Source organism: Mytilus galloprovincialis, chromosome 4 (genome assembly GCF_965363235.1).
Source record: "Mytilus galloprovincialis chromosome 4, xbMytGall1.hap1.1, whole genome shotgun sequence".
NCBI classification, from domain to species: domain Eukaryota; kingdom Metazoa; phylum Mollusca; class Bivalvia; order Mytilida; family Mytilidae; genus Mytilus; species Mytilus galloprovincialis.
In genome coordinates, this window is record NC_134841.1 from 14,571,626 (window position 1) to 14,598,255 (window position 26,630).

At 31.9% G+C, this 26,630-nt stretch overlaps 1 protein-coding gene and 1 pseudogene across 1 annotated transcript; both read right to left on the minus strand.

The window, feature by feature from the left end:
- Positions 1-2,992: 2,992 nt before the first annotated feature.
- On the minus strand, positions 2,993-19,202 carry LOC143071426 (terepressin/terephysin-like). The gene is made up of 3 exons (XM_076245692.1): positions 18,945-19,202; positions 4,826-5,030; positions 2,993-3,526 (listed from the first exon to the last, which is right to left on the minus strand). Exons 1-3 carry the CDS (start codon positions 19,092-19,094, stop codon positions 3,417-3,419), a joined length of 465 nt encoding a protein of 154 aa, XP_076101807.1. The 5' UTR covers positions 19,095-19,202; the 3' UTR covers positions 2,993-3,416.
- Positions 19,203-22,060: 2,858 nt separating this feature from the next.
- Positions 22,061-23,655, minus strand: LOC143070980 (zinc finger MYM-type protein 3-like; annotated as a pseudogene).
- Positions 23,656-26,630: the final 2,975 nt, after the last annotated feature.

The window sequence follows — 26,630 nt, forward strand, 5'->3', positions numbered from 1 at the left end:
TTTCTATTTAAAAGGAATTTAAATTTTCTAAGTATATTTAAGCGGGAATAAGCTTTTTTAACCATCATATCGATATGTTTGTGCTAATTACCGTCGTTTGACAAGATCACACCAAGATGCTTGTGTTCATTTACAGAGTTTAAGGGGAAATTATTCATGAAAAGCTGTGGATGCAATGTTTTTTTAAGTTTCCGGGATATGGTCATGGTCTCAGTTTTATTTTCATTAAAATTAACCAACCACTTCTCAGACCAGTAGTGAATTTTCTTTAAATCTTCAGTTTACTTTAATGCATCATTTACTGGATTGTCCACTATAAGATACAGGCTTGTGTCATCTGCAAAAAGTTTTATTTCTGACTGAATTTCAGCTACAATATCATTAATAAATATTAAAAAGAATAGAGGACCAAGGATTGATCGCTGAGGAACACCGGCATTACTGTCTCGCCATCCTGACGTTTTATTGTTAATAACCACTCGTTGCTTCCTGCCTCTTAAGTCTTTGACCCAGTGAAGCAACTGACCTGATATGCCAATTGCTTCTAATTTACCAATCAACCCCTTATGCCAAACTCTATCAAAAGCTTTACTTATATCACAAAATATAACCCGAATTTCCTTACCCTCATCCAAAGCCCTCCCAAATTCATTTGTCAAATATAATAATTGATTGATAGCCGAGTCACCAGGTGTAAATCCTGACTGGTTGTCCGTCAAAATATTATTTTCAAGTAAGTAGTTGTAAATATGCTTATATACACATCTTTCCATAACTTTACCGAGAACACTTATCAAAGAAATCGGTCTATAATTTGATACTTCCGTAGAAGAATTTTTTTTGAAAACAGGAATAACATTGGCAAGTTTCCAGTCACTGGGAAACCTACCAACAGAAAGAGACATGGTAAATAATTTACAAAAAAGACGTTTAACAATATTACTCGCTTCTTTCAATAACCGAGGACTTACGCAATCGGGTCCAATAGCTTTCGACGTGTCTAAATTTAACAATATGTCTTCAACATCTTTTTCTGTAATTTCTATTGTGGTTAATTCTGAAGTAAACTTTTCTAAATTTGGAAGTTGGACATTAGAATCATCGATATAGGACTGATCACTAAAATATACATTAAAAATATCAGCCATTTTTTCATGATCATCTATTAATTCGTCATTTACTTTCAGTAAAGGAATTTCTTTATGTTGCCTTCCAAATAACGATTTGACCATTTTAGACCAGTTTTTACTATTAACGGGTTCATTCATAATTTTATCAGATAATTTCTTATAGTAATCTGTTTTGGCGTTTTCAACAGCAGTATTACATTTATTTCTAACTTTTCTAAATTTCTCCCACTGATAGGGTGTGTTCGATCGTTTGGCTTTTTTATGGGATCTATTTTTTTTTTCTTTATAATTTTTTTCAGCATTGTAGTTACCCATGGGGGGTCGCCTTTTTTACATTTATAAATCGGTTTGGGATTCTTGCTCTGCGATTTCGAGAATAACTTTAGTTATGTTTATGGTAGTTTTTTCAACATCATCTACGACGAACAGAGTCCCAATTTATGTCCGAAAGGCGCTGTCTATATGATTCATAATCACCACGGTCGTACAGGTAAATTTTACGAATAGGACACAGATATTAGGATAGGACACGTATTTGAGACTCCAAATAGGTTTATGACTTACACATATGGTCAAGTAAATGTTATTATTGTATAGCAATATAATATTGCCCACAGAACGTAACCAAAAGTTAGCGTTTAAACCAATTTTTTACTTTCAAATATTATATTGCTATACAATAAAAGGGTTATTGCATGAATATTGGGGAATATTGTCCCTCGTAGAACATATATTGCACTCGCAAGCTCGTGCAATATAAAATTCTACTCGGGACAATATTCCCCAATATTCATGCAATAACCCTATATTATTAAATGCGATAAGAATTATTGAATGACAGAAAATTACTAATTTATCATAAAGCGTAACTTGTTTCCTTGGATGCTATTCTCAATGTTAGATTCACCTGTAATGCATTAATATCTCAGATTAGAATTTTTTAGTTATTTGAGTTATTTGAGCTGTCTTTCATTATCAATGTATATTCGGTATTAACTGATTCAAATTAATAATCAGCTATCATGATCTCATGATAAGTGTCAACATAACAAGTATGCTTGGTAAAACTTTAACTGAAGTAGCTAGGATTCAAAATATAACTTGGAAAGTAGTTAATTGGTACATAAAAAAGATGATTCTACTAGGTCAAAGATTTCATCGATTCTTGTGTTACACAACATTAATGATATAATCCCCTTAGTAGGAACTGATAAACTTTCTATGGCGTCTTCTTGCATCCCCGGTTTCTTGTAGAGTTCTATGGCGTCTGCTTGCATCCCCGGTTTCTTTTAGAGAACTTGTGTTGCTAAATCTTTAGTTATCTGTGTAAAGTTTTTAGTGTTTATCCTATTAACAAAACGGTGTTTTATTAACGGAAACAATAACATATCTCTTTTATAAAGTCTCAGAGCATATTTTACCTCCTTATTATTATTTATATATCAAATCTTGTTGTTACCATAAAACCTTGTAACTTTCGTACTCGCCTTTGATTGAATTACACAAAAAAGACAAGGCCGTACGGTGACCTATAGTTGTTAATTTCTGTGTCATTTTGGTGTCTTGTGGAGAATTATCTCATTGGCAATCATGCTACATCTTCTTTTTTATATTGACAAATTTTCTGTTTATGTTTCCTTTGAATTGCGTTTTAGAAATAGCCATCAACATCGCAATTAAGTCTATTTGGTGGTTATTGAGATTAACTACAAGTATCTGATCATATTCACTGTTGACAATACCAAAGTTACAATGCAAACCATGCCTTTTAGACCCATTTTTTAATTGGTCAATGAATTTGTGCATTTTAATATTTCGTGTTACGTCTTAAAAGAAGTTGGTAATATTCATCAAACAATTAATAATGATATAATTATGTTATATTAATTCCAGCTAAAACATATGGACACGTTCAGTCACAGTAAAAAGAATGACAAAATCAAAGGCAGACATACAAGTAGGTGGATGTATAGGAAAAAACGAATGATAAGAAAAATTGTAACCCAATTAATAATTTACCATTAATAAATGGTTGTAAATGTCATCTGGTATTCAATGTGTTCATAAATGATAAGTTTTTACAACTTCAAATATTAGAAAGATAAGTACAACCAATCATGGCCTTAATTATTGGCCATTTAGCAATATGCACAACACATCATTTACTCTACTCTTCATCGAGATGTAAACATCAAAAACTCTTTAAAACACCTTGAATAAAATCCAAATACTTTAATCTCACGAGCCATATTTGAGAAATATCACGTGACATTGATGCTGCATCACTTATTTGTCCGTTAAGTCACGTGATTGGAGTAATTCATTAAGAACATTAAGAATGGCTTGGTTATCCTTCATGTTATTTGTCTTGCACTTAGCGTTGTAAGAGCATGCACCTGAAATGATAAAATATTATAAACATTGATACTGATAAATACGATATGATTTCCGATGGTAAACATGACAGGTTCCGGTACCACTTTATTTATATATTTAACTAATGAAAGAACAGTATCAATCTAATAAATAGCGCTAGTTCAAAACAATTCTTTTAAGTTGTGATTATAAAAAAATTTACAACATTACAGCGATTTATTGCCAAACTGAAATAATTATTAACATTATTTTTATAACTATTGCAAATAGGACGGCAACGCTTCTAAACGCTAAAATACATCATACACAATTCATTTGGGAATATTCGTGGCATTTAAAAAGAATACCTGTTCTTACCATTGATGATGTACGATTGATAACTATTTTAAGACAACATAAATGATGTCATAGTTTCAGTATAAGTTGAGTTCAACTTAAAGTACACCATACGATCGTTGTTCTGCAATACAGTTGAAATCTGATATCAATAAATGATAATAGTAATAACATATTTGATATTTAGTTTTATGGTTGTTCTTTATTGATAGAAGCCCGTTTAGAACGACATACTCCTGGAATGGTCATTAAAGTATTTCACAGACGATAAAGTTCAGTAGTTACATTCTGCATGGTCTGAGTTGTGTAAAACATAAAATATGTGAGCGATGTCGTAAATCTGGAAAAATGTGACAGTTAGCAGTTGATATGCTATCTTCTAGCATAAAGTTGTTATCATCAAGCAAAACCTTACCAAGCCTACACTCGTACATAAATGTTTGGTCTCTTGCGATAAATTTAATTTTCGTGGGTTGTTTTTTTTTATAAATTGGAAAATTTATAGGGAATACAAAAATATCAATTGAATCGATTAAACTTTGGCTTCTCCTTGTTAATAATTATGTAAAAAATAAAACTGTTGAACTGTAAGTTACCTCTATATGATTCGATGTAATCAGAAGACGGATAATTGTATAAAGTAATACGATACATATGTTGTGGCTATTTTCTATCTACATTTGCCAATTAGTTTTTTGTAGAAGTCCTCTGAGGGACGAGGAAAGCAAATGGGGTATTATTATGCAGTGCTATATTTAATCAGTTACATTTAAATAGAAATTTTCACAACAATAAAATCCTCCGCCTTATTTACCTACAGCATATTATATGATTGGACTTCATTGTTCAGAAGTCCATGTTTCGTCAATTTCAAATGCTACTTTGGTCAAAAAGTTCGTTATGACTCAATTTATTATCAATGGGAAGTGGACAAACAACACACTTACTGTCTTTAAAACTATGAATTTATAACCCGTGCTTACCCGAGTCACAACATATACCATCTGTTACACAGTTCCCTTGACCTCTACTCCCACATGGTGCACCTTGTATCTCACATGGATGGGTGCTTTCATTTTCTTTTTGACATATTGAAGACTCCAATGTACCCATATAGCATCCAAATGGCCCGCAACAGATATCAGGTCCAACACATTGTCCACTTAATTCAGGACCACAAGACATGCACTGTAACGAAAAGAAAAACTGTCCCTTTAATGTACATTTAGTCATGATTGACTGAATATCGATTAACGCCGAATCAGACCGGAAGGGCCGATGAACAAACAATCGAGTAACCTATTTGAAAACTAGACAAAAGCTAATCTCTCTAAGAAGGTTTCATATAGTGTATATAAAACTCATTACTGAAACCGAAAAAATAATAATAACTGTAGACACACATTACAATATGATATAATAACGACACGAATTGCAAGGTCTTTTTAATAGTAATTAGATTTTTTATAAGTTGTCAATATGTTCGAGTGCTCTTAATTCTTAGAAGTACCTTGTGTCTTCTGTTATTTGTGTGTTGTACTCAGTATCTATATGACGAGTCAAACAGGTTTTTGAAGTTGGTTAGAATGTTGTGCTATTACATATCCGGTTAGGTGTTTGATCCCATCACATTATATTCCTGGTTTGAATTGTTCGCATTTTTTATCCATTTTTTCTCTTATAGCTTGCTATTCAGTTTGTGTGTTACTCTTTTATAAAGATTATGGGTGACCTGGAGTGATTTACATTCTTGTCCTCTAGTAGGGAATCGTACCACATTTGAATACTGATTTGATTTAAACAGATGACTTTTTAACCCCAATGCATTGTTGTGTTTTGTAATTGGACTAGGGAGTAACTTCCGTATCAAAGACAACTTATTTTCTTGTAAATACAAACATAATTAATCGATTCATTCAAACAGTATCTAAATAACCATTGTCATCAATTTAAGATGAATAACCAACATCATTAAGTTATATTTTTTCATGATACCGTTAAAAGAAAAATGTCATCTTTCAAAATTAAGTTAACTTAAATCGCATTAGTTTCCTCACAAATCGTTCAGTCGAGTCGGAAGCATAACTAGATTCTCATGGCGTGGGAGTTAATTCCTTATGTTTATATAGATCAAATATTGTCGAATATTAACATCAAATGCACAAACATTCTTATGTGTGACATAAATGATTAATTATGTACAATATAATCAATTAACTTCTCCTTAAGGTGATTTGGGTGTCTTCCGCCATCTTGAATTGTAAAAAAACAGAGAACCTAAGGTCCTGATTTTCTATCCAGTTAGCAAAATTTAATGCCGGAATGCAGATATTTAATGTGAATATTCATTTAAAAGAACCAATTTATAAGAATATGACTTATAAATATTAATATTTTTACAAGTGTAGATTTTTTTGGTTGTTTTTAAATGTTTTTAAATTGGCATTTTAAGGGGAGGTAACTCTTAAACAGTGCATTTTCTGAAGGAATCTACATGAAATTTTCCTATTTGGTATTTTAGCCGGAAAAACATACGGTGACCTTATCTTTTCTCTTGATATTCTCAAAGCATGGTCTGAAAGCTATCTTTTCTTAATTTATTTCACAATTCTTTCATTTTGTTTAGTTTCTAATCACAAAATGGTGTTTTTTTCCAGTATAATCCATACAAAATGTGTCATTTTGTCATAACCTGTAGCTTGAAAAAATGCGCAATGACCTATCATTTTTTATTATATTTTTGATCTTATATCAATAGATACTACGTTTTGGCAAAGTATGAACTAATTCTATCATTTTTATTTTAGACTCCCATACTACATTAAAGGGCTTTTGACGTCAACTTAGACATGCCACAAAACGTCTAACGTCAAATATATGATTTATTTATAAATATATATATTATTAATATTGTGTTTAGCATGCCACATGTATACGCTGTATTTAAATACATCGGTGAGTAGTCAACGTCAAAGTTAATTGAATTTGTAATGCCGTATGATAGTTGAAACTCCCACAACTCTTCTGATAGGTTAAAAACTAAGTACTTAGTGATACTGTCCTCGTAAGACAAACACGAAGTATATGCAACTAAGAGAAAAATGTTTAACAAATATACCGAATTCCAATGCAAATTCAAAAAAGGAGCCAAGAAAAACTGATATATTCAAACGCTTTAAATCAAAGGAACAAGTGGGGAAAATGTCATACATTTGACATGGTACAAGCATTTCAGTGAATCCGATCTGGTTTTATAATAAGAAAAATATCTTAAATGTATACAATATAAAAAAAGAGATGTAGTATGATTGCCAATTACACACATATTCATAAAGACAAACAGAACAAAGAAGTTAACAAGTACAGGGCACTGTCCGTCGTTCACAAATAAGCAAAATCCATACTGTATAATGGAAGCTACATATTGGTTCCTTTTACTGTGTGTGGTTTTTTTTTAAATTAAATCTTGTTACTGGTTATTCTTTAAATATTGTCTTTGATATGTACAAATCACTACATTTACCTGTTTAAAAGACTGTTTATGATGATAAATATGAAATACGTATTTATCGTTAATTGGAAATAATGAAAGATATTTGGATGTCGGACCTTCACATGTAAAAGATGCATTATTTGTAAATAATAGAAAACAGAAATATATGAAAATTTTAAAAATAATTCTGAATAAACTGATTACTTCGGCATAATGGATGTACCCTAAACAAACTAGCAGTGTTAATGGTCATGTGCAGATTTTTTTAAGGCAATAATACGTGCGTACATCTCGAGGCATACATTGATACATAGAAAGAATTTGCAAGCTATAAATAATGCAGTTCTTTATGGGTACCGTAGATTCCGTTTATCTTTCTAACACACTGAACAACGAGGCGTACTTTTATATCTACCGAGTACTCAAGCGTGATCTATAACCCTAGAAATATGAGTTATATCTTTATTTCTAGAATAAAATTCAGCGTTTAATTCTAGGAATATAATTATAATGAAAATGAATCTCACTAATTGATTTCTACAGTACAAAAAGTAAATGTGATAGAAATATTTATAAATTTACTTTATAAAATGATTTCAGTAAGATCAAAGTAACAATTATGTACAAACTGCTTTCAATTCATATCAATGGCCCATTTATGACAAGTGTTAAGTGCGATGCGATGATCATGTTTTAAATGGCACTATATCTTACCATAAAAATCTACTCGCTGACGATTTGCTGCTTTATCACTTATTCATCGCCACCCTTCAGCAACGTTATATCGTAACTTATAAAATTTAACATACAAATTTTACAACTTTTTGAATTATCTGATCTTAGTTGATTTGTACCTTAGATAAAAATCACATGCAAATCTAAATTCATGGCTGAACACAAATTTAATTAGATTTATTCTTTCTGCTTGGTTAAATTGCAGAATTGTATTGATTTAGTCGTTATCTTCCTTGTCACAACAGTGTTAATCATTATCTCGTTTATATATATTTTTTTCATTTTAAGTATATTTCTTTAATTTTCTTCTGAAAAGAAGAGAAAAGATGTCAAGATTGTTTTTAAACATTGTAATATATAAGGCGTGCATAGAAAAAAATATATAAGGGTGGTGATACTGCAAACATTTGGATAGGAAGAATTTAACTTTCAGACTATGAACGCGCATGTTTTTTTTTTTAAATTACGTAAATATACATTTGAAAAAGGGAACTTCAGTTTAAGTAAATAATGTTTCTTGAAGAATGAGGAAACTAGTAATGTGCTAAGGCAAATGATTCCCGAATAAAAAATTAAAGCAAAAGTAGTATACCGATGTTCAAAAGTTATAAAAAACAAATCCGCATTACAAACAAAACCCGAGGGAAACACATTAACTACATGAGGAAAACAAAGGAACACTGACGTGCAACAAAAACAAACGCCAACAGACATAAAAACGACTTGGTTTAGGACATTTTAAGAAAAAGTGTGGTTTGAAATTGAAACTGGTTTGATGGCTATCCAAACCTCTCGCTTTACGACAATAGCCAAACCGCCAACTATCATGACAATATTAAAAAATATACATCGATGCAGTATTTACATTTAAATCATTCACATCATTTAACGATTCGTATGGACTGTCTGAGGTATATTTAATAACCAATAGAGTGTTAGTGATGTAATCAAATTTATTAGTTTACAATATCCATAAATTACTACAACCAACTTGACCACTCATTTTGGCCACTTAATAGCACATTACTCTTCACCTCCGATATTTTGACATATGAAAATCATCTAAACGGAAGATTTCTTTAGTTTGAAATAAATGAATTCCTTAACAGTCCAAACACGTATGATTTATAAACGTTTATGTGCAAGAATATGGTGAGGTTTTTTAAAGTAAATTATCCAGTTTGTCATAGATAAGAGTAAAAAAAGGTCAATAAGTACGCAAAATCTTCGAATCAAAAGGGACAGAAAAAATAGCCAAACTCATTATAAGTCAACTTTATCTGACGGATTTGGAACGTCAGTTTCTGAATTTATGAATGCGGCATTTAAGAAAAGTCATTTTTTATGTCAGTATTGAAGCACGTCTACTGAGCTGAGTAGAAAACATGCACGTCTGGCGCACCATCTTCCATGAGATTGTTTTGCTAACTAATTGAACATCTTAACGTCTTTACGATTTAACTTTTGTCATTTTAGCGTCACTAACGAGAATTATTTTGGATGACACGAGTCTGGCGTACAAAATTTTGATTCCGGTATTTATTATGAGTTTATTGGTAACTTTTCAAACGAATAATGTATAATGTAGGAATTCAAATACGCACATGATAAATATAAAGACTTTGAAAGTTTAATTTTGCAAAATGTTCACAATGAGTATAAATTGGGGATTGATAATGATAGTCTACCATTGTCCATCCAATATCATAAATAGTGTTGTCATGTTCCTAGCTTTGGCATTGACTTTTTTATGTGAAGTTGATGTGACATACACAAAGTAATAACTCACTCTTTCGACTCATCGGATTTTGCTTATTGATAAAGGTATTCGCCGTTTCAGAATATAAAGTACTTGGTGGGTAAATTCATTGTTCATACCCCAAAACATAAATAACGTTACGACGTTGGATGAGTTTTCATTGCTTATGATGTTTATAACCAATCATGCTATTTACAGGTAACTCTTTATTGATTTAAAGATTTATCTGTCACAATATACAAGTTTCTAAAACGGTGAATTCCAACTGTTTAATAAAATTTGATACACATTTTTTACCATATACTTGAAAAGAGAACTAAATGATTTAGTTATTCTATCCTAGCTTTTGTCAAGTGAAGATATTGGAGAGTATGAATATTCATTTCCGATTTCGAAAGTAACATACTAGCTTCTAACTTCGATGAGATTTCAAATCATAGGAGCATTACGCACTTTCTTCTTCTTCAAAATTGAAAATATAATTATATAAAACCCAGCAGGTAAATAAACATAATCTCATGACAAAGCAAAACAATAGTGGAGAGACCAGACTCTTGTTATTTTTTTTTATTCCCAACAATATATTGCTTGCTGTTAACTACTTTCTTCACTAGTTCAGCATTCGAATGAAGGGTCTCTTTATTTTTACACAAGAAATCTTTGTTTAACAAGAGTACATTACAACCATATTATAAAAAATCATTTTCAATAGTAAATAAATAAGTATTTATGAACTTATCATTTATCAATATGTATTATCTAGCTTGTTTTGAAAGAACAAATTTTCGGAAATAGTTCACACTTTCCGTTATATTGTTGTATTGGCATCTCTTCCTGGTTTGGAAATTACCTAGTTATAGTTGTGTCATTGGCAAACATATCAAATCCTTATTTGTACATTTTAAGGATAGCTATTAAAATGTTACCAAAATCACTTGACCTCAATAATGCTTTATCGCTTATTGCAGTATTTGTTGTTCAATGTTAAAAATTGATAAAAAGCAACACGATACCCACCTGTTAAATTGTGTTGTTAAAATGTTTTTGAATGATTTCATATTTATCGAACGTTAGTAAAAATTATCTTGTCGAAAGTAGATAAATCTTAAAATCAATAAAGGGTCACCTGTAAATGATAGTTCGGGGATTTGATTTTATGTTTTAGTAAAATCTATCAGATAGTGTGTCTAAACATTCTCACACGTCGTATTATAAGACAGCAAATATCAATTAACACATTCCTTTGAAATAGGATCCAATTTATATCAGAATAAAATATCACTTTACAAAATAAAATTACTGTAGCTTTTTGTACCCTAGCATAGTGTTCAGCAAGTTATGAAATGTTTAAGTTTGGTCGTAACTTAGACTTTTAAACAGCTCTTCATTTACTTGACAGCTGAACAGATTTGGCTTTTTTGTTATTGACGTCACGAATTTTCAACTGAGCCAGTTATTATGCGTTAACCTGTATATAGGAAACATGAAATAATGCAATACAATCTTCCTTTCTACCATTACGTTGCATTCTTAAATTTAAATGTTTTTATGCAAAATCAGTTATCTTAAAAAAAAAAACCTGAGGAATGTACTTATATCAAGGATGGTATCAAAAGTCAAAAGCCATTGACAACATTCTTAAATCATTGTTTTACAAATTCATTAATATTTAGATTTTGTCAATGATATTACTCGAATCGCGAATTTAAATGTAATATCATATTTTTGCTTCTAGTTTTGCCAACACAGATAAAAGTATGATCTTTTGATATCTATAACGCTTTCATATGATGGTCAAATGAAAAAAATATTAATAATTAATTCAACCGTGGTATGTGATAAAAGATACCTTGCAATTGTAGCACTGACAGAGTTTGATGAAAGAACACAATTGTCCGTATTTCAGAATGTAAAGTCTGTAATTGGTTGTGTGAATAAACGGAGATGCGGTGTCAACTTCACAGCAACCAAATATCACAAAATCAAAATACATCGTAATAACGAATTCTATGTGTTCTACATAAAATAAGTGTCCATACAATTTAATGTGTTACGCTCAACATCACATACAGAGCATAGAAATATTAAAAATTAGTTACATTGTTAATGTTTTTTTGTTCAAAAGTATGTTCTATTCGTTGAAAATGAAAAATCGTCAAAGATACCAGAATTATAATTTAATTCCCCGGAACTGCGTTATTGTGCCTAAAATAAGTTTAGTCGTTTAAGGTTCAGTCTATCGAAAGAGACATGCGTATGATTCAATACGCAAGGCGAACGTTTTGTTTACATAAATGATGCCATGAACACAATAGATGTCGTGCATCTAACGCGTTTCTCCTAAACAATCAAACTTAAACATTTAAAAACTATAGAGGCATAAATATTCGGCAACATTAGGAGCTAACAGAACAGGCAAATTTATCAAAGATCAGCTTTGTCAGAGGAAGATCCAATCTTAGTATCGTAATAATTTCTAAATTCATGAACGGGGAATTTAAATAAGTACACGTTATAAACCTTTGGAATCCGACGTCAACTAGTAGTGATTTCAGTGCTAGTAAATAAAATAAAAACTTTTTTGAGAACTAAGGATAACCAGCAAATGCTCAAACCTAAACGTTGGAAAGCCAGGGATATGTAAATATGCTGCAATATAATGAGCAATACGATGGAAAAACCTAACCCCTTATAGAATGGCAAAATTCATTGATCATTTTTACTTCAGGAAGTTGAAATCTTTGTTTTACTGGCATCTACCCACCAGCAGTAGTATCGACCCATGGGTTTACAAGATTTAAAATTTAAACGCCATACATGCGTTTTACCTGCATAAAACTCATCAGTGGCACTGTAAACGAACAGTGAAATGGTCAAATCATTTAAAGATTTAAAGAGAACCGGAAACCAAACATTCCGAACAAAAAACGTTCTTCATCTGGCTATGACAATTATGATTTGGGATAGAAGCCTCTAAGGAATTAACGTGACTTTTAATTCAAAAGATGATTTTGACTTAATCGTAGGAGAGTCGTGTTCTTTGTGAGAGTATATATCAGATACGCGCTCGAAACCAAATATTTTTGGGATAGTATACATCGGATACGCTGGAAACCAAATGTTCGGTGAGACAACCAAACAACAGAAAGGACCAAACCCGTAAGTTAGCAATCATATCAAAAGAGGCAGATGATACCATACGGACAATGCAAACATTATTAAGAAACAACAGACATGTAAACAAGACTCTTTACAATATAACAGAATGATTTATTTGATGCTCTCGTCCTTGTATAGCTGACTTTCAAATAAAGTCCAATAATTTGAAGAAGAAAAATGTATCTTTAGCAAAGGTCACATCCCTTGAACTGCATGTGACAATGTAGAAAGAATCTTCTGTTCTTTATGTAAATATTGTGAATTGTTGATACCTGTATAAATGTCATAATCATTGAATGCTGTTCGATAATCATGATTGACCGTTCTGAAAAAGTTAATCTTACAAAAGAGTCAGCACTAGTGTACAGAAAATATGTCCACAGTAGTTTACAAACATACTATTGGTGTATGGGTATGATTAACCACTCGTCAAAAATAGTTACACCTCTAGATGCTATGTTAACTGCCATGACAAAGAATTACACAAAATCCGTAATAACCTCAGCAATACAAATATGGACATTAAGGGTTCTAATTATGACTGAGGAATTGTGTCTCTTGTCCGTAAAGTTTCGACTTTTAAGTTGACATGAAAACTTTCAGATGAATTTTAGATTTAAGTCGTTGATTAATGCATATGATGACGCAACATTTCATTTAAATCAAGCAGAAAAGAAGGTTAAATGTTTTCATTTGTTGAACTGTTTTAGTCTAATTAAAATTCACTGAAGACAAATATAATGTGATTATTCATTGTTTCATTCTGGTTGCCAATATGGCCTGCTAAGTGAAGTCAGGAAAAAGTCCTTCACAATGCTAAAAATGATGACGAGGAAATAACAAAGTGGCATTAACTGTTTAAATCATGTAATTTGAATTATTTACAAAAGTTCAGCTTATTAAACATTTCCCAAGACTGACATTTCTATGAACTGCTCTTTTTTTCATTCTGTTATGGTAGTTTTCAACACACAAAATTCACTTTTATTTTTGATATTGTCATAAGAATATACGTTAGAATTTTATATATAAATATAATTTGTCAGCATGAAAATCTTACTCTTACACGGTTGGGTTCAATTTTCAGACGTGTGTTGATTTTGCCCTTTGGTCGGGTTGTTGTCGCTTTCAAACATTCCCCGTTTTTATTCTCAACTTTATTACATTAGGTCCTCTATTTGTCTATATACTAGTATGAAAATATTTATATGTGTAGCAGAACTTCCTGTTTTTAGTAGAATCCTTGATGCAAATTTCAATGAAATCTATCAGAGTTAAGCATACATTGAAGTTAATTTAAAGTGTTAATGAGTGAAAATACATTATCAATATATCTTTGAAAAGATTTTCCTTATCTTTTAACGACATTTTGTAAGTATACTGCGTCTTGTGAATACAAGATTAAGTCTGAATGATCGGTACGTTCTCCCTTTTTACAGTAAACATGGACACATAAAGTTATTCACCTGAAACTCGCTGTTTGTTGAAATATTCAGTTATAATACAAACGTATGGTACCAATTTTTTAAAAATTCAAATAGGTTAACTCGAGTCTAAAAATATCAGGAGTCAAAGCTCAAGGAGCAAAGGCTCTCTGTTTTTCGGTGAGGTTAATTCAAAAACACGAGTCGTGAAAACTGAAATCGGTATCAAACATATAGACATTTCCTGTAATGTTTTTATTGGAAAGTCGTGTTATGATATGACAAGTGATATTTGAACTCTAACTATAATATCTTTAATACTATACACTTTTGATTGTCTCTGTGATAAAACATTGAATAAAAGAGGGACGAAAGATACCAAAGGGACAGTCAAACTCATAAATTTAAAACAAACTGACAACGCCATAGCTAAAAATGAAAAAGACAAACAAAAACAGCACAAATGACACAACATAGAAAACTAAAGAATAAACAACACGAACCCCCCCCCCCCCCAAAAAAAAATAGGGGTGATCTCAGGTGCTCCGGAAGGGTAAGCAGATCCTGCTCCACATGTGGCACCCGTCGTGTTGCTTATGTGATAACAAATTCGGTAAATAGTCTAATTCGGTAGGTCACATTCATGAAAGGGAAAAGGATTGTAGTTACGACGTAAGGAACATTTCGATTTCATTTGTGAAACGGTTATTCCATAACGGTCAACCAACTCGTGATGGCGTCCGTAAAATTTACGAAGTGATGATTTCAACTTCACCATTTGGAACTCTTGGTTTAATAGCTTCCTTGTGAGCAACAACCCTATATCAAGAAAATCATGATAGGAAATGCAAGCACGGAAATATCGTATCAATGGACCACTTTCGAGTTCATCCGTCACCGGCAAAAACTCTGTTTCCCTGCACTATTTACGTTCATCAAGCGTCTTAGCGATCGTCATTGTGCAGGATAAACTAGAAATAATGGTTGTTCTGTAGGTACTTAATGACAATTCCCTAATGACAGCAGTGCTGATTGTCCATTTTGAGAATTTAATTTGTTGAATAATTCGTACAATATAGAATTATAGTTTTCCAACCACTCGCTCAATAATGAAATGGAAGTGACGACGCCCCTAAACGCACAAATGACGTTCACTAAAACCAGAGTTTTTGACGGAAATGCATCGGAACTCGAAAGTTGTCTATTGGGAGATATATACCCCGTATGCAGTGCTGCTGGAATGTTGCTACTTAGAAATGGAAAGTTCACAATTGGAAAGCTGAAATCATCTCTTTTGTCGTAAAGTTTTGTTTTCAACCGACCCTCATTGTCAAATTCTAGATGTAAGTCAAGATATGAGGCCGACTTAACTGTATCTGTGGTATCATTTATCACTAGCTCGATGGGATAGATGCGTTCCACATAGTCACCAAATTTTGAATTATTTAAGATGACCTTTGTAAGAAGAGAGAACTGTCAAAGAAGGATTATTATTTAACGTTGACTGTGTATAGACCAATATCATTATACATTATATTTATATGACTCCACAATGTACATGTTCAGAAAAAGACTATAATAATACTAAAGCAATGAAAAACGTCAACCTACTACCTTTATGTAATAAGTAGTTCCAGTGTATTGCGTCTTTAACATATTATTACCAGTGCATAACGAAAAAGTTATCTATCGTTATTTTATTACCACAACGTCACGAAGACGAAATTATTTGTATTACGTCACGAAAACGAAACTGATCTTCTTAACTACCTTATTATTTTGTTATTTCTGAGATTTTCTGTTTCTTAATTATAAATCAACGTTGTCAACGTTTTATTTATAAAATATATATTCTAAACAAATTCAACTACAGAAAAACAATATTTGTCATCGTTAATAGTACCATGGTTAAATTTGTTCCACGGACCATCCTGATTCTACCATAAGACAGAATACAAAGGACCTACATTAAATTGAAGCGTGGGCTATTCTGTTTCGCGTTGAAAACATTTAAAAAAAAATGTCAAATGGAAGTATAATAATGGCAACCCCGTTTATTTGATTCGTCAGTGATATGCACTTCGTCATAAGAATGATCTAATATCATAGTTGATGCTTATACAAATAATATTATTACTTTTTCATAAATAAACGTTCTCGTCAATTTACTTATCTTTTGAAATAGAGGTAAGATGAAACAAATATATCATCTTATTTCAATACTTATTTGAAGTAAATAATGTTTATATTCTAGTAATATGGTACCATTATTTATTTTATTTATCATACACAATTTGATGTTAACAACAGCTGGTCTTTGTAGTATCTGATAAAAGACTTGAATGACACAAACCTTCAATTTTGCATTTTTAACTTATTACTCACTAGTTAGAATTTAGAGAGATTATTTAAAAAAAAAAGTAAATTATTTGTATATAACTGTTTTAGTATACAGTCACAATAAAGTATTATAATAATGCAGTTAGAAATTATCCAAAAAGGGTAATATTTGAGGTTGCTTATAACAAAAGTTTTGTATTTTCATGAGAACTTGCATGATTTTCAAATTATGGTACTCTTATTGGCAATTTAAGAATTAAAGAGTTATTAAGTATTTCGCGGTGGTGTCTTGCCATGGCTGTGTTTGGAATTGTCTTATTGCTTTTTGACCTTGAATGTTTGTCCCTAATATCTTATTAACTATGTATTTGCATTCAGGTATCGCAGATCAAATTTATTCGTTCATTGTGTGTTAATTTACATTTTTTGATTGAGTTAAGCCGTCCAATTGATATTTCATCGTGTGTTTGTTGTGATGTTATACTATTGTTTCAGAAAAAGGGAGAAGGTTTTGTACCATTGAAACGTTTAATCCCGCTGCAAATGTTTGCAATGTCCTAAGTCGGGAATCTGATGTACAGTAGTTGTCGTTTGTTTATGTAATTTATACGTGTTTCTCGTTTCTCGTTTTTTATATAGATTAGACCGTTGGTTTTCCCGTTTGAATGGTTTACACTAGTAATTTTGGGGTCCTTTATAGCTTATTGTTCGATGTGAGCCAAGGCTCCGTGTTGAAGGCCGTACATTGGCCTATAATGGTTTACTTTTATAAATTTTTATTAGGATGGAGAGTTGTCTCATTGGCACTCACACCACATATTCCTATATCAATTTATTTTTATCGAGTTGTGACTAAAGTGCTGGCAACTTTTAAATTGTCCTTAAGGGTATTAACCTGTGAATATTTTGTTTGCATTGCTTTATGCAGATGTAAGGACGAGAAATGCTTAGAACAAACTTTTCAATCCAATATATGATGTGCAGCCCCATAACTACATTTTAAAATGCAATGATGACCTTAAAAATTCTGTTGTATCAATCTAATAAACACAGAATACAAATTTTAATGGGAAACTTTTGTATTAGAAATTGTATTTTAATAGGTTAATTGTAGTGAATATAATAAGTGCAGTAAAGTATTTGCGGGGATATGAAAGCACCACAAAGCTCATTCAGCGTAAGCATATCATAACTTGCAGGTTTATCATAACTCATAAATGAGAAAAAGATTGTTAGATAATCAGACATTAAGTTTGTCGTATAATTTACAAATTAGTTATTTCCGATTAATCATTAGTGAAAATAAATCCTAGCATGACACAGTAAACACTATTAGACCATACGTCGGATGATACAAGAATGAACAAAGAAATCCACATACAAAACCGATGCATCTAAAAAAAACATTTTGAAGAAGTACAATTTTGAAGAAAATATAATAATAATCCAATCTCAGTACATATCTGTTTCCAATGGATACAGGAATCAAAGGATTATATATTATGTCGATGAAAATGATATACATGTAAATCATATAATGATAGAAAACAAAATAACAAGTCACTGAAATGACAAACTGTTTCCATAAACAGTTTTTTTACAATCATTACTTATTAAAGGGTAAATTGTGAAATGTGGTCATCAAGATCTCGAAACAACGAAATTACAGTCAAACACTTACACACAGTTCACACGAATACAGTCATGATGATTAGGCTCCTGCAAACTTACTCGTGGAATACCCGTCAGTGATTTTTTTTTTCGGAATGTTAACTTTATCTGGAACAGTATTTAGCAACTAGCAATAAAATTAAACCAAGCGAAATTATTTTAAAATTCATTCAGTGTAGAATTTGGGAACTAGAGATTTTTCTTTTTCATGAAAAATTTAAAATTCGTGAATTGACTGAATACAAACGTAGTCTCTTAGTAACTACTTTCTTTTTATTAAAATCACCCTTTTTGCTTAGTATAGACGTTGATTAGTTCGTTTTGAATTAAATTTCCTGAAAAGATTTCATTCATTTTGTTCGTTTACTATAAAAAAAAAATAAAGATGACAAAACATGTTACCTTGAGTTCTTCTGTGAGTTAAAAATTAAAGTAAAAAATGATTATAAACTGTAGTATATTAAATCAGACCCGAATATTAGTTTGCCTGCTTAGAGTACGTTTTAATGTAAAACCTGTACCTGTCTTGAAACTCTTGTTAAGGTATCCATACTCCTTTTTCCACCTGGAGGACAGTTCCGAATAAAGCACGAATTAGTTTGTTCTATCAAACAAAAAGTTAAAATAATTGTCACAAAGCATTGAATAGAAAACTGTTTTACAATATCCATATTCACAACAAAAATGTCAATCTCTCGTGTAAAATACCCGCCAAATCAATATTACTCCTATCAATTTCTCACCCTTTTAAACCTGTCGTCTGTCAGTGGGTGAGTGAGCCATGTGACTGGCTTTGCGCGTAGGACAAACCGTCGTCAGAGTATGGAAATATGGGAGGGTTTATTTTTTTATGCTTCATAAAATTGCATATTAGATGATATTGAATTAAATTGTTACGGCTAATCACATACTCGATGACATTATATCATATACGTCAATTTATCAATGACGATTTTTGATTGAATTTAAATATTTTGATAATCCGTAGGAATTTTTAGTTTTTTAATATATTGATAACAGATTTTTAGGATTGTTTATTTCTGTTTGCAGGACATAAGTCCAAAGTAAATATGCTAATATAGTTAATGCTGCTATTGAGTGTTATGGACATAAATCTTGAAGGGTTCTTAAGGTTATCATTAAAGATGTTCCGTACTAACTTATTTCGCAATAACTGTGTTATCTTATTTGGATAGATATATATATCGATAAAGAAGATTGTTCAGAGACAGTAGATACATATGATTTTATACACACATATATATATAACAAGTATTTTTCTTAAATATCTTTTCACCCTTCCAATTCAATAACTGTTGATCGCCTTCCGTTGAACATACATGTAATCATCAAAATCAGTATTTTTTCTAAATTTCGCGAAGTTACAGCATCACAAATAATGTTCTGCGGTAACAAAATCCTAATTCTGCTTATCAAGTTGGAATAATCTCTAAAAAATTAAATATTATGATAGATGAGTCCCTAAAAGACAATTTCAGTCGTATTATTGTTTAACATTGTAATCATATCAATATAGGTAACAAAGTATATACTTTCCTAATATTGGAATCATATGATTTAAATATTAAATTTATTTTTTTTAAATATTCTTCCAACTTTTTCGAAATACTGCAATGAACACAAGACAAAACCATTATAATAAATTACATTCATCCGAATTATATTGATATTTTAAGGCATTTTTAAAGGACACTATATAACACTACAATTACTCTAACCGTTTTACATATTAAAAACAAATATACAAGTCCGTACATACACGAAATGATAAAGTTAAACATCTGTACACAAATTAAGACTGATTTTTGTATCAGAAAACCTATATGAATTTAACGTGAAAATAGATATGGTATAAGAAAACTTTTATTGAAAAGCCACGGTTTTGTTATTTTAGATTTACGGGAGGTGGTTTAGTAGAGAAGAGCAACACAATGTAATACAATTGTTAAACTATCAAGTCAAACAGACGTTTAGATGTAATCACTACAACAAGTGTCTTACGATATTCCCCCACTCGAGACAGTTAAATTTTAATATTTAAAGCTCGCAGCTTGCCAAACTATTTGAATATAGTTAAATATGTAACTGTTGAGAGTGAAGAAATATCGAAATACAGGAGTTATAGTTATGTAATCTCTCTCTCTCAAATCGGTTTTAAACCTTCCTTTTCAAAGATTTGCAGAAAGTTGTGTTCTTTTTATGTGACGTCATCAGACATGGTCGTCTTTTTTCATGACGTCACTATTAGAAATTAAGAAGAATTTCAACCAATCATTTGATGAGAACAAATATTTCACTAGTGAGAAGAAATATTTTTCACACACCACTCAAGAAATGTGAAAATAGCACAAAACGTAGAGAAAACATTATCTCTTGGCTTTCAAATAAATTACTTTGAAGAAACACATGAGTTCGGATTTAAAAAGAAATCATTAAAAGTATGAAGATTCACGTACATTAATCTCAATTCAAGTTTTAAATATAATTGTCAAAATCAGCATATGGTGTAAAAAAAATTAGCACCTCATGTTGTGGTTTACCATATTTGCCGCAAGTTTATTGTTTTCTACTTGGTATACATTTATATACAGATCATTTTGTAACACCTTGTGATCAATTTATTTGGCAATCGTCAATGGCAGCCAGCAGGGTTTAAGAACATCGGTTGTTCGACCTGCTAGTCAAATGCTTTTTGTTAAAATATATTTTTTCACTCTTTTGGACTTTTTGTAAATGTTGTTTGTGCTGTATTTAGAACCTTCTACAACGAAATTTGTTACATGCACACGTATAAAATGTGCGGTTGTTATCCAACGCAATCATGGATTTGAACGTTGTTTTCAATTTGTAATATGATTTTTACTAATTTCTTTGATCTTTTGTGTGCTTTAAAATCTGATGTTTTGGAAAGAAGTGCATTAACTTCCCGATTTGAACGTTATTGCACTGTCGTAGGATTATTCAACAATCTCCCATTAGAAAACCATTGGTGGGAGAAGTCAACAAGCAGTGCATTAACTTCACTGAAAGTGCACAGTAAGGCTCCACCTCTTTTTTACATAAACAAATTATTTATAACTTCTTTTTGTGCGTATTTTTTAAGTTGTTTTTTTTTTCATTTGTCCCTCGTTCTGTTCCCAGTGTTGTTTTTGTCACAGGATTTCCCTGGGAATTGTAAACTTCTTTTACTTGAAAGAAGAGAATAGTATGTGTTTTTTCTAAGATTCGCACTAAAATTAAACTCTTGTGTAGAACCTCACAGGGAATATCTCTGAAAATAGCAAAAACTGAATAAAATGAATTAATTACTAGTATTGTAATTTATACTTTCAAGTGAAAATATATAAAGGCCCACCGTTATGCTTTACATTAAATGAAACAAATTCAAAGTTAGTCAGTTAATAACTCGGCAACATATTAATTCAATGAAAATTAAAGTTACAATTTGAGAATGTAACGGCACCAGAATCATTCAAACGTCATGTATTTGTGATATCACCCAGACAGTGTTCCTTGTTCAAATTCCTTTCAAACGGTTCGGCCACAGCAGTTTTGGTTTCAACGGATTCCTCTAAACTGTCATTCATATCACGATCGGACGGGGGGGGGGGGGGGGGGGAATCAAGACATCTGATACTCGCTTTTGAATGTTACAGTTAGCGGTCTTGTATGTTCGAACGCCTTTCGTAGAGCGGTACCCAATCCTTTCCATAATCTGTTGCTCATCTATTCCTGCTTGATATAGCACATGTTCTTTTTCCCGAATGGTTGGTAAAGTTGCCAACCAAACCCCCCTTTTCACACATTTCACGCATTAAACCATTCAACTTGTTCACTCCTAACGCGAACTTTCCGTAGCGATGCTTATCTTGGACATCAGAAATAAGTGGTTTGCGATAAAATACGCCAGATGCCTTCAAGTATGTTTCATAGAAGTCAACTATGCATCTTGGTCCTGCAAAAGAAGAATTATGAACTTTAAAATGTATTTTCCTCCGCTAAACTTATGTTGCATGTATAGAAACAGAAAGAAATAACAAGTGGTATTTATTAGTTTAAAATTGATTTAAAAACTAGAAAACTCAACTGATTAGTTAGAAAGGGTCCCACCGGCAAAATTTTAAATATTTTATGGGAAACAGCTGAAGATTCAGAAAATGATATAAGCCAGTCATCAAACCCGTCCTGTCTTGCTCGAGAGGTTCTTGAGATGAAGCGCCCACAATAACTAGCTTTTGAGGGACGGACAGACAAACAAACGGACGGACGGACGGACAAGGTGAAAATAAAAGACAACCACGTGCTTTTAATATGGGAGTCTTCAGATTTCAACAAGTTTTTACGATTTAGCCTTAAACAAATTTGTCACGGCTTTGTCATTCTTTTTGTTTCAAAAATACATAAAACGTGATATGCTAATTGCCGTTTTAAAAACATGTTTTTTTTAAAATTATTTAAATACGTATACACTTACCTCTTGCATAGTGTTTGATATCTTTGTTATCCAGTCGTAAATCGCCTTAACCACCTTTGAACGTCTTTTTGTTTCGACCAATGAATCTTATAAATCTTCCAGTAGCATCTTGTCCAGTTTCGAACTGAGAATGGTCCAGATTTCTGTGCTCGTCCCGTCCAAACAGTTTGCAGTTGTAAAAAAATACAGTATATTGCAAAGAAGTTTAATTTGTCGTACCGAACACACCAATAGCCCACAACTTTTTTTCGTCGTCATCAGATACGGGGTCTTCCCTGCGAACCTTAGTGCCTAGTCCTTTCGATAATGAGTCTTTAATTTTAGCGTCCAAAACGCGTCTGAAATGAGCAAATCGGCCATCTTTCTGATCCAGAAGGTTTTTGTCGTGGACATTCATGTCCCTACAATGTCTAAGGAGACCACACACAATGTAGTATAAAGATTTAGGCGGATACTCGTCTCCGTTTTGTTTCCTCGCCTCCATAAACCTTTCTAGCCAATAGTTCATACATTCCGCGTTCATCATATGTAGCTCAATAACAGGATCCCCGTTCTGAGCCCGGAAAGATCTCCATTGGTTAAATACACCCACTGCCCATTTCGTGTTCTTTTTTGTGTAAGCGTTCATTTTTTCATTGACTAGATTTGAAATTTCTTCATCGGTGACAACCGTAGTAAAACGGTCACTTGGAGCCTGCATTTCCTCGAAATTTAGTCCAAGGTCAAAAATGGCAGTTTGAAAAATATCAAAATCACTCTCTGCGACCAAATTTGTGTCCGACATCAAAAGATTCTTTAGAAACGAAACTTTTAAACTGCAGTTGGATAGTAAAATTCTCAACATTGCGGTCTCCTCCTTGGCACAAAGCATCATCCGCATAATCCTTCTCTATTTTCATCGCAATTTGCGATGGTGGCATATCGTCCTCCATTTCCCCGCAAAACTGCGAAAGTGCTAAATTATCAACGTCCTCTTCGGAGATTTGAGATTAAGCATTGCCTCCGACATTTTAAGCTTCTAGACAGACAAGAGCTCGTGTAGAATTTTAGCGGGAATAACGTCATTTTGGCCACGCCTTAATAATTAACTATTTAATGTCTGTATAATATAGCATTTTCATTGGTCATATTACAAAATCATATATAACCACGCCTTACTCATTAAATTTTTTAAAGCACTCAAACGCTACGCGTTTTCGATGCATCAAAAATCTCAATTCGTAAGAGCCGTGCTACATATATAAATTAGACTTGTTTATATTTATTTCGTTTGAGCTTGTATAATATTTTCCCTCCGGTTTATATAATCCATTCAACATATATTCACTCTTTAAGATTCAAGATTCTATCATAAATTGAGGTAAATTGAATGGCCTCCCAAATACTTTCCGATCCTTAACATCACTAACGAAACATTAATTGTCGAAATCCGGATATGGTGTAAAAAATTTAGAACCTCATGTGGTAGTTTACGTTTTTACCGCACGTTTATTGTTTTTTACTTGGTATTAAATTAATACACAGATCCATTTTATTACACCTTGTGATCAATTAATTTGGCAATCGTCAATGACAGTCAGCAGTGTTTAATAACATTGGTTGTTCGACCTGGTAGTCAAATGTGTTTTGTTAAAATATATTTTTTTGGTCTTTTGGTAAATGTTGTTTGTGCTGTATTTAGACAGTTCTACAACGAAATTTGTTACATGCACACGTATAAAAATTGCGGTTTTTATCCAACGCAATCATAGGTTTGAACGTTGATTTCAACTAATTTTTAGAACGAATAAACTGAAATCAAATTAATGCATTAAGTATATTTAAAAAAAATATTATAAATGAAAAGTGGTACAATGAAAACCTATCGGAAATACAAAAAAAAAAAAAAAAAATAGAGTCGAAGAGCAATAAATACAAAATAAGACGAACAAGACGATGTATCTATACAGCACAAAGTCCCAGGCATACCATCAAATTTTAATGTTCAAGGTAATGTTAGTGAAAACTAGTTTAAAAAAGAGGGACGAAAGATACCAAAGGGACAATCAAACTCATAAATCGAAAATAAACTGACAACGCCATGGCTAAAAATGAAAAGGACAAACAGACAAACAATAGTACACATGACACAACATAGAAAACTAAAGAATAAGCAACACGAACCCCACCAACAACTAGGGATGATCTTAGGTGCTCCGGAAGGGTAAGCAGATCTTAAAGCGTTAAATTCATAATGTGGTAGTGTTATTTCAAACTGATATGGCAAACACCCTGTTAGAGGACATAAGAACAGACGAACAAACCAGCAAACAAAAACGTACTGTACCTTTTCCATCGCATGCGTAAATAAAAACACCCCAAAAAAAAAACAAAAAAACTAGCAGACACGTGAAGTAGCTTCTTGTGTATATTATTTATTAAACTTAATATCTTAAAACATTTAACTTCACATATTTCGAATGTATATATAACTATCAATCTAATGCAAGAATATTAGCATTGGCATTCAGAATAGCGATACACACGTGACTCTCTATCAATCTGCAGTTTGATAAACCCAGTTGTAGTTATTCAAAACGTTGAATAAATAGTGACATTAATTTGATGCACCATACAACCTTTTGGAAATATATCTCATATCAGTGATACATGAAACCAAATAGTGGATATTAACAAGTTTCAAACAATACCTATTATAGGGTACCATTAAATATTCAACAGTGGAGCTGATTTGAAATACATCCTTAACCAACAAAAAACAACATGAATTTATTTGTATATGAAAGAAAAAGCAGTTTTTTTCTTCTAATAACGAGTTAGATGTGTGTGAAAAGTACGTTTTATCCTTTTTTTTGGGATAATTACGCAATAATTTCTTCAATCTGTAGTTTAAAATAAAACAAAAGAGATGTGGAATATACCAGATCACCAACGACACCAATTTATCAGCTACATTGACACACAATCAACTACAAATACACTGTAGTCCCAATTTTTAAGGAGATGTTGTTTACCGAGCCTTGAAATATCTATATATACATATAGATATATATCTGCTGCTGTCTGTTCTATGGTCGGGTTGTTGTCTCTTTGACACATTCACCATTTCCATTCCCAATTTTATATATAAATTCTCTCACGGTTCTACAATTTGTTGATACATGTATTTTGACATTGCACAAGGTCATGTTTCACTTTGTCTCCTAAATCTCTACACTAAATCCATTTGATGTTGGATGTGTAGTGATTGATGCCTTTGTCTTATATGCATGATTTGTTCATATTAATTGCCATTGGCTTTGAACTAGCTGTCAGTATCTACGAGCACTCTCAGATCTGCAGTAAGTGTCTTTTTTATGATAAGAATGTATAAATACCTTGTCATGTCCAGTCTGTGTCTTTGTTACTTGTTTTTCTGCTTTGCATCGATCTGACGAGTTTTCATTAAGCTGGAAAAATTAGTTATCTTGTTTAAATTGTTTTACTGTTGTCATTTCGTGGCCGTTGCTATCCGACAATGTCGGCTTTTGCTTATTGTTGTATGCCGTACGGTGGCCTGTTTTATTTAAACTTCTATGTTATTTGGTCTCTGACGAGATTAATCTCATTGGAAATTATACAACATCTTCTAATTTTTATAGTGACTAAATAATGTGTCACCACCCATCTGTAACAAACGGAAAACGAAATAGCTTTTTTAAGTATAAAAGTT

Coding starts and splice junctions, on each gene's coding strand:
- LOC143071426 (XM_076245692.1), bottom strand. CDS start 19,094: ATGGATATTGTAAAACAGTTTTCTATTCAATGCTTTGTGACAATTATT. Junction 5,031..18,944: donor TAACAAGAGTTTCAAGACAG/GTACAGGTTTTA, acceptor TTTTCGTTACAG/TGCATGTCTTGTGGTCCTGA. Junction 3,527..4,825: donor TGGTATATGTTGTGACTCGG/GTAAGCACGGGT, acceptor TTATCATTTCAG/GTGCATGCTCTTACAACGCT.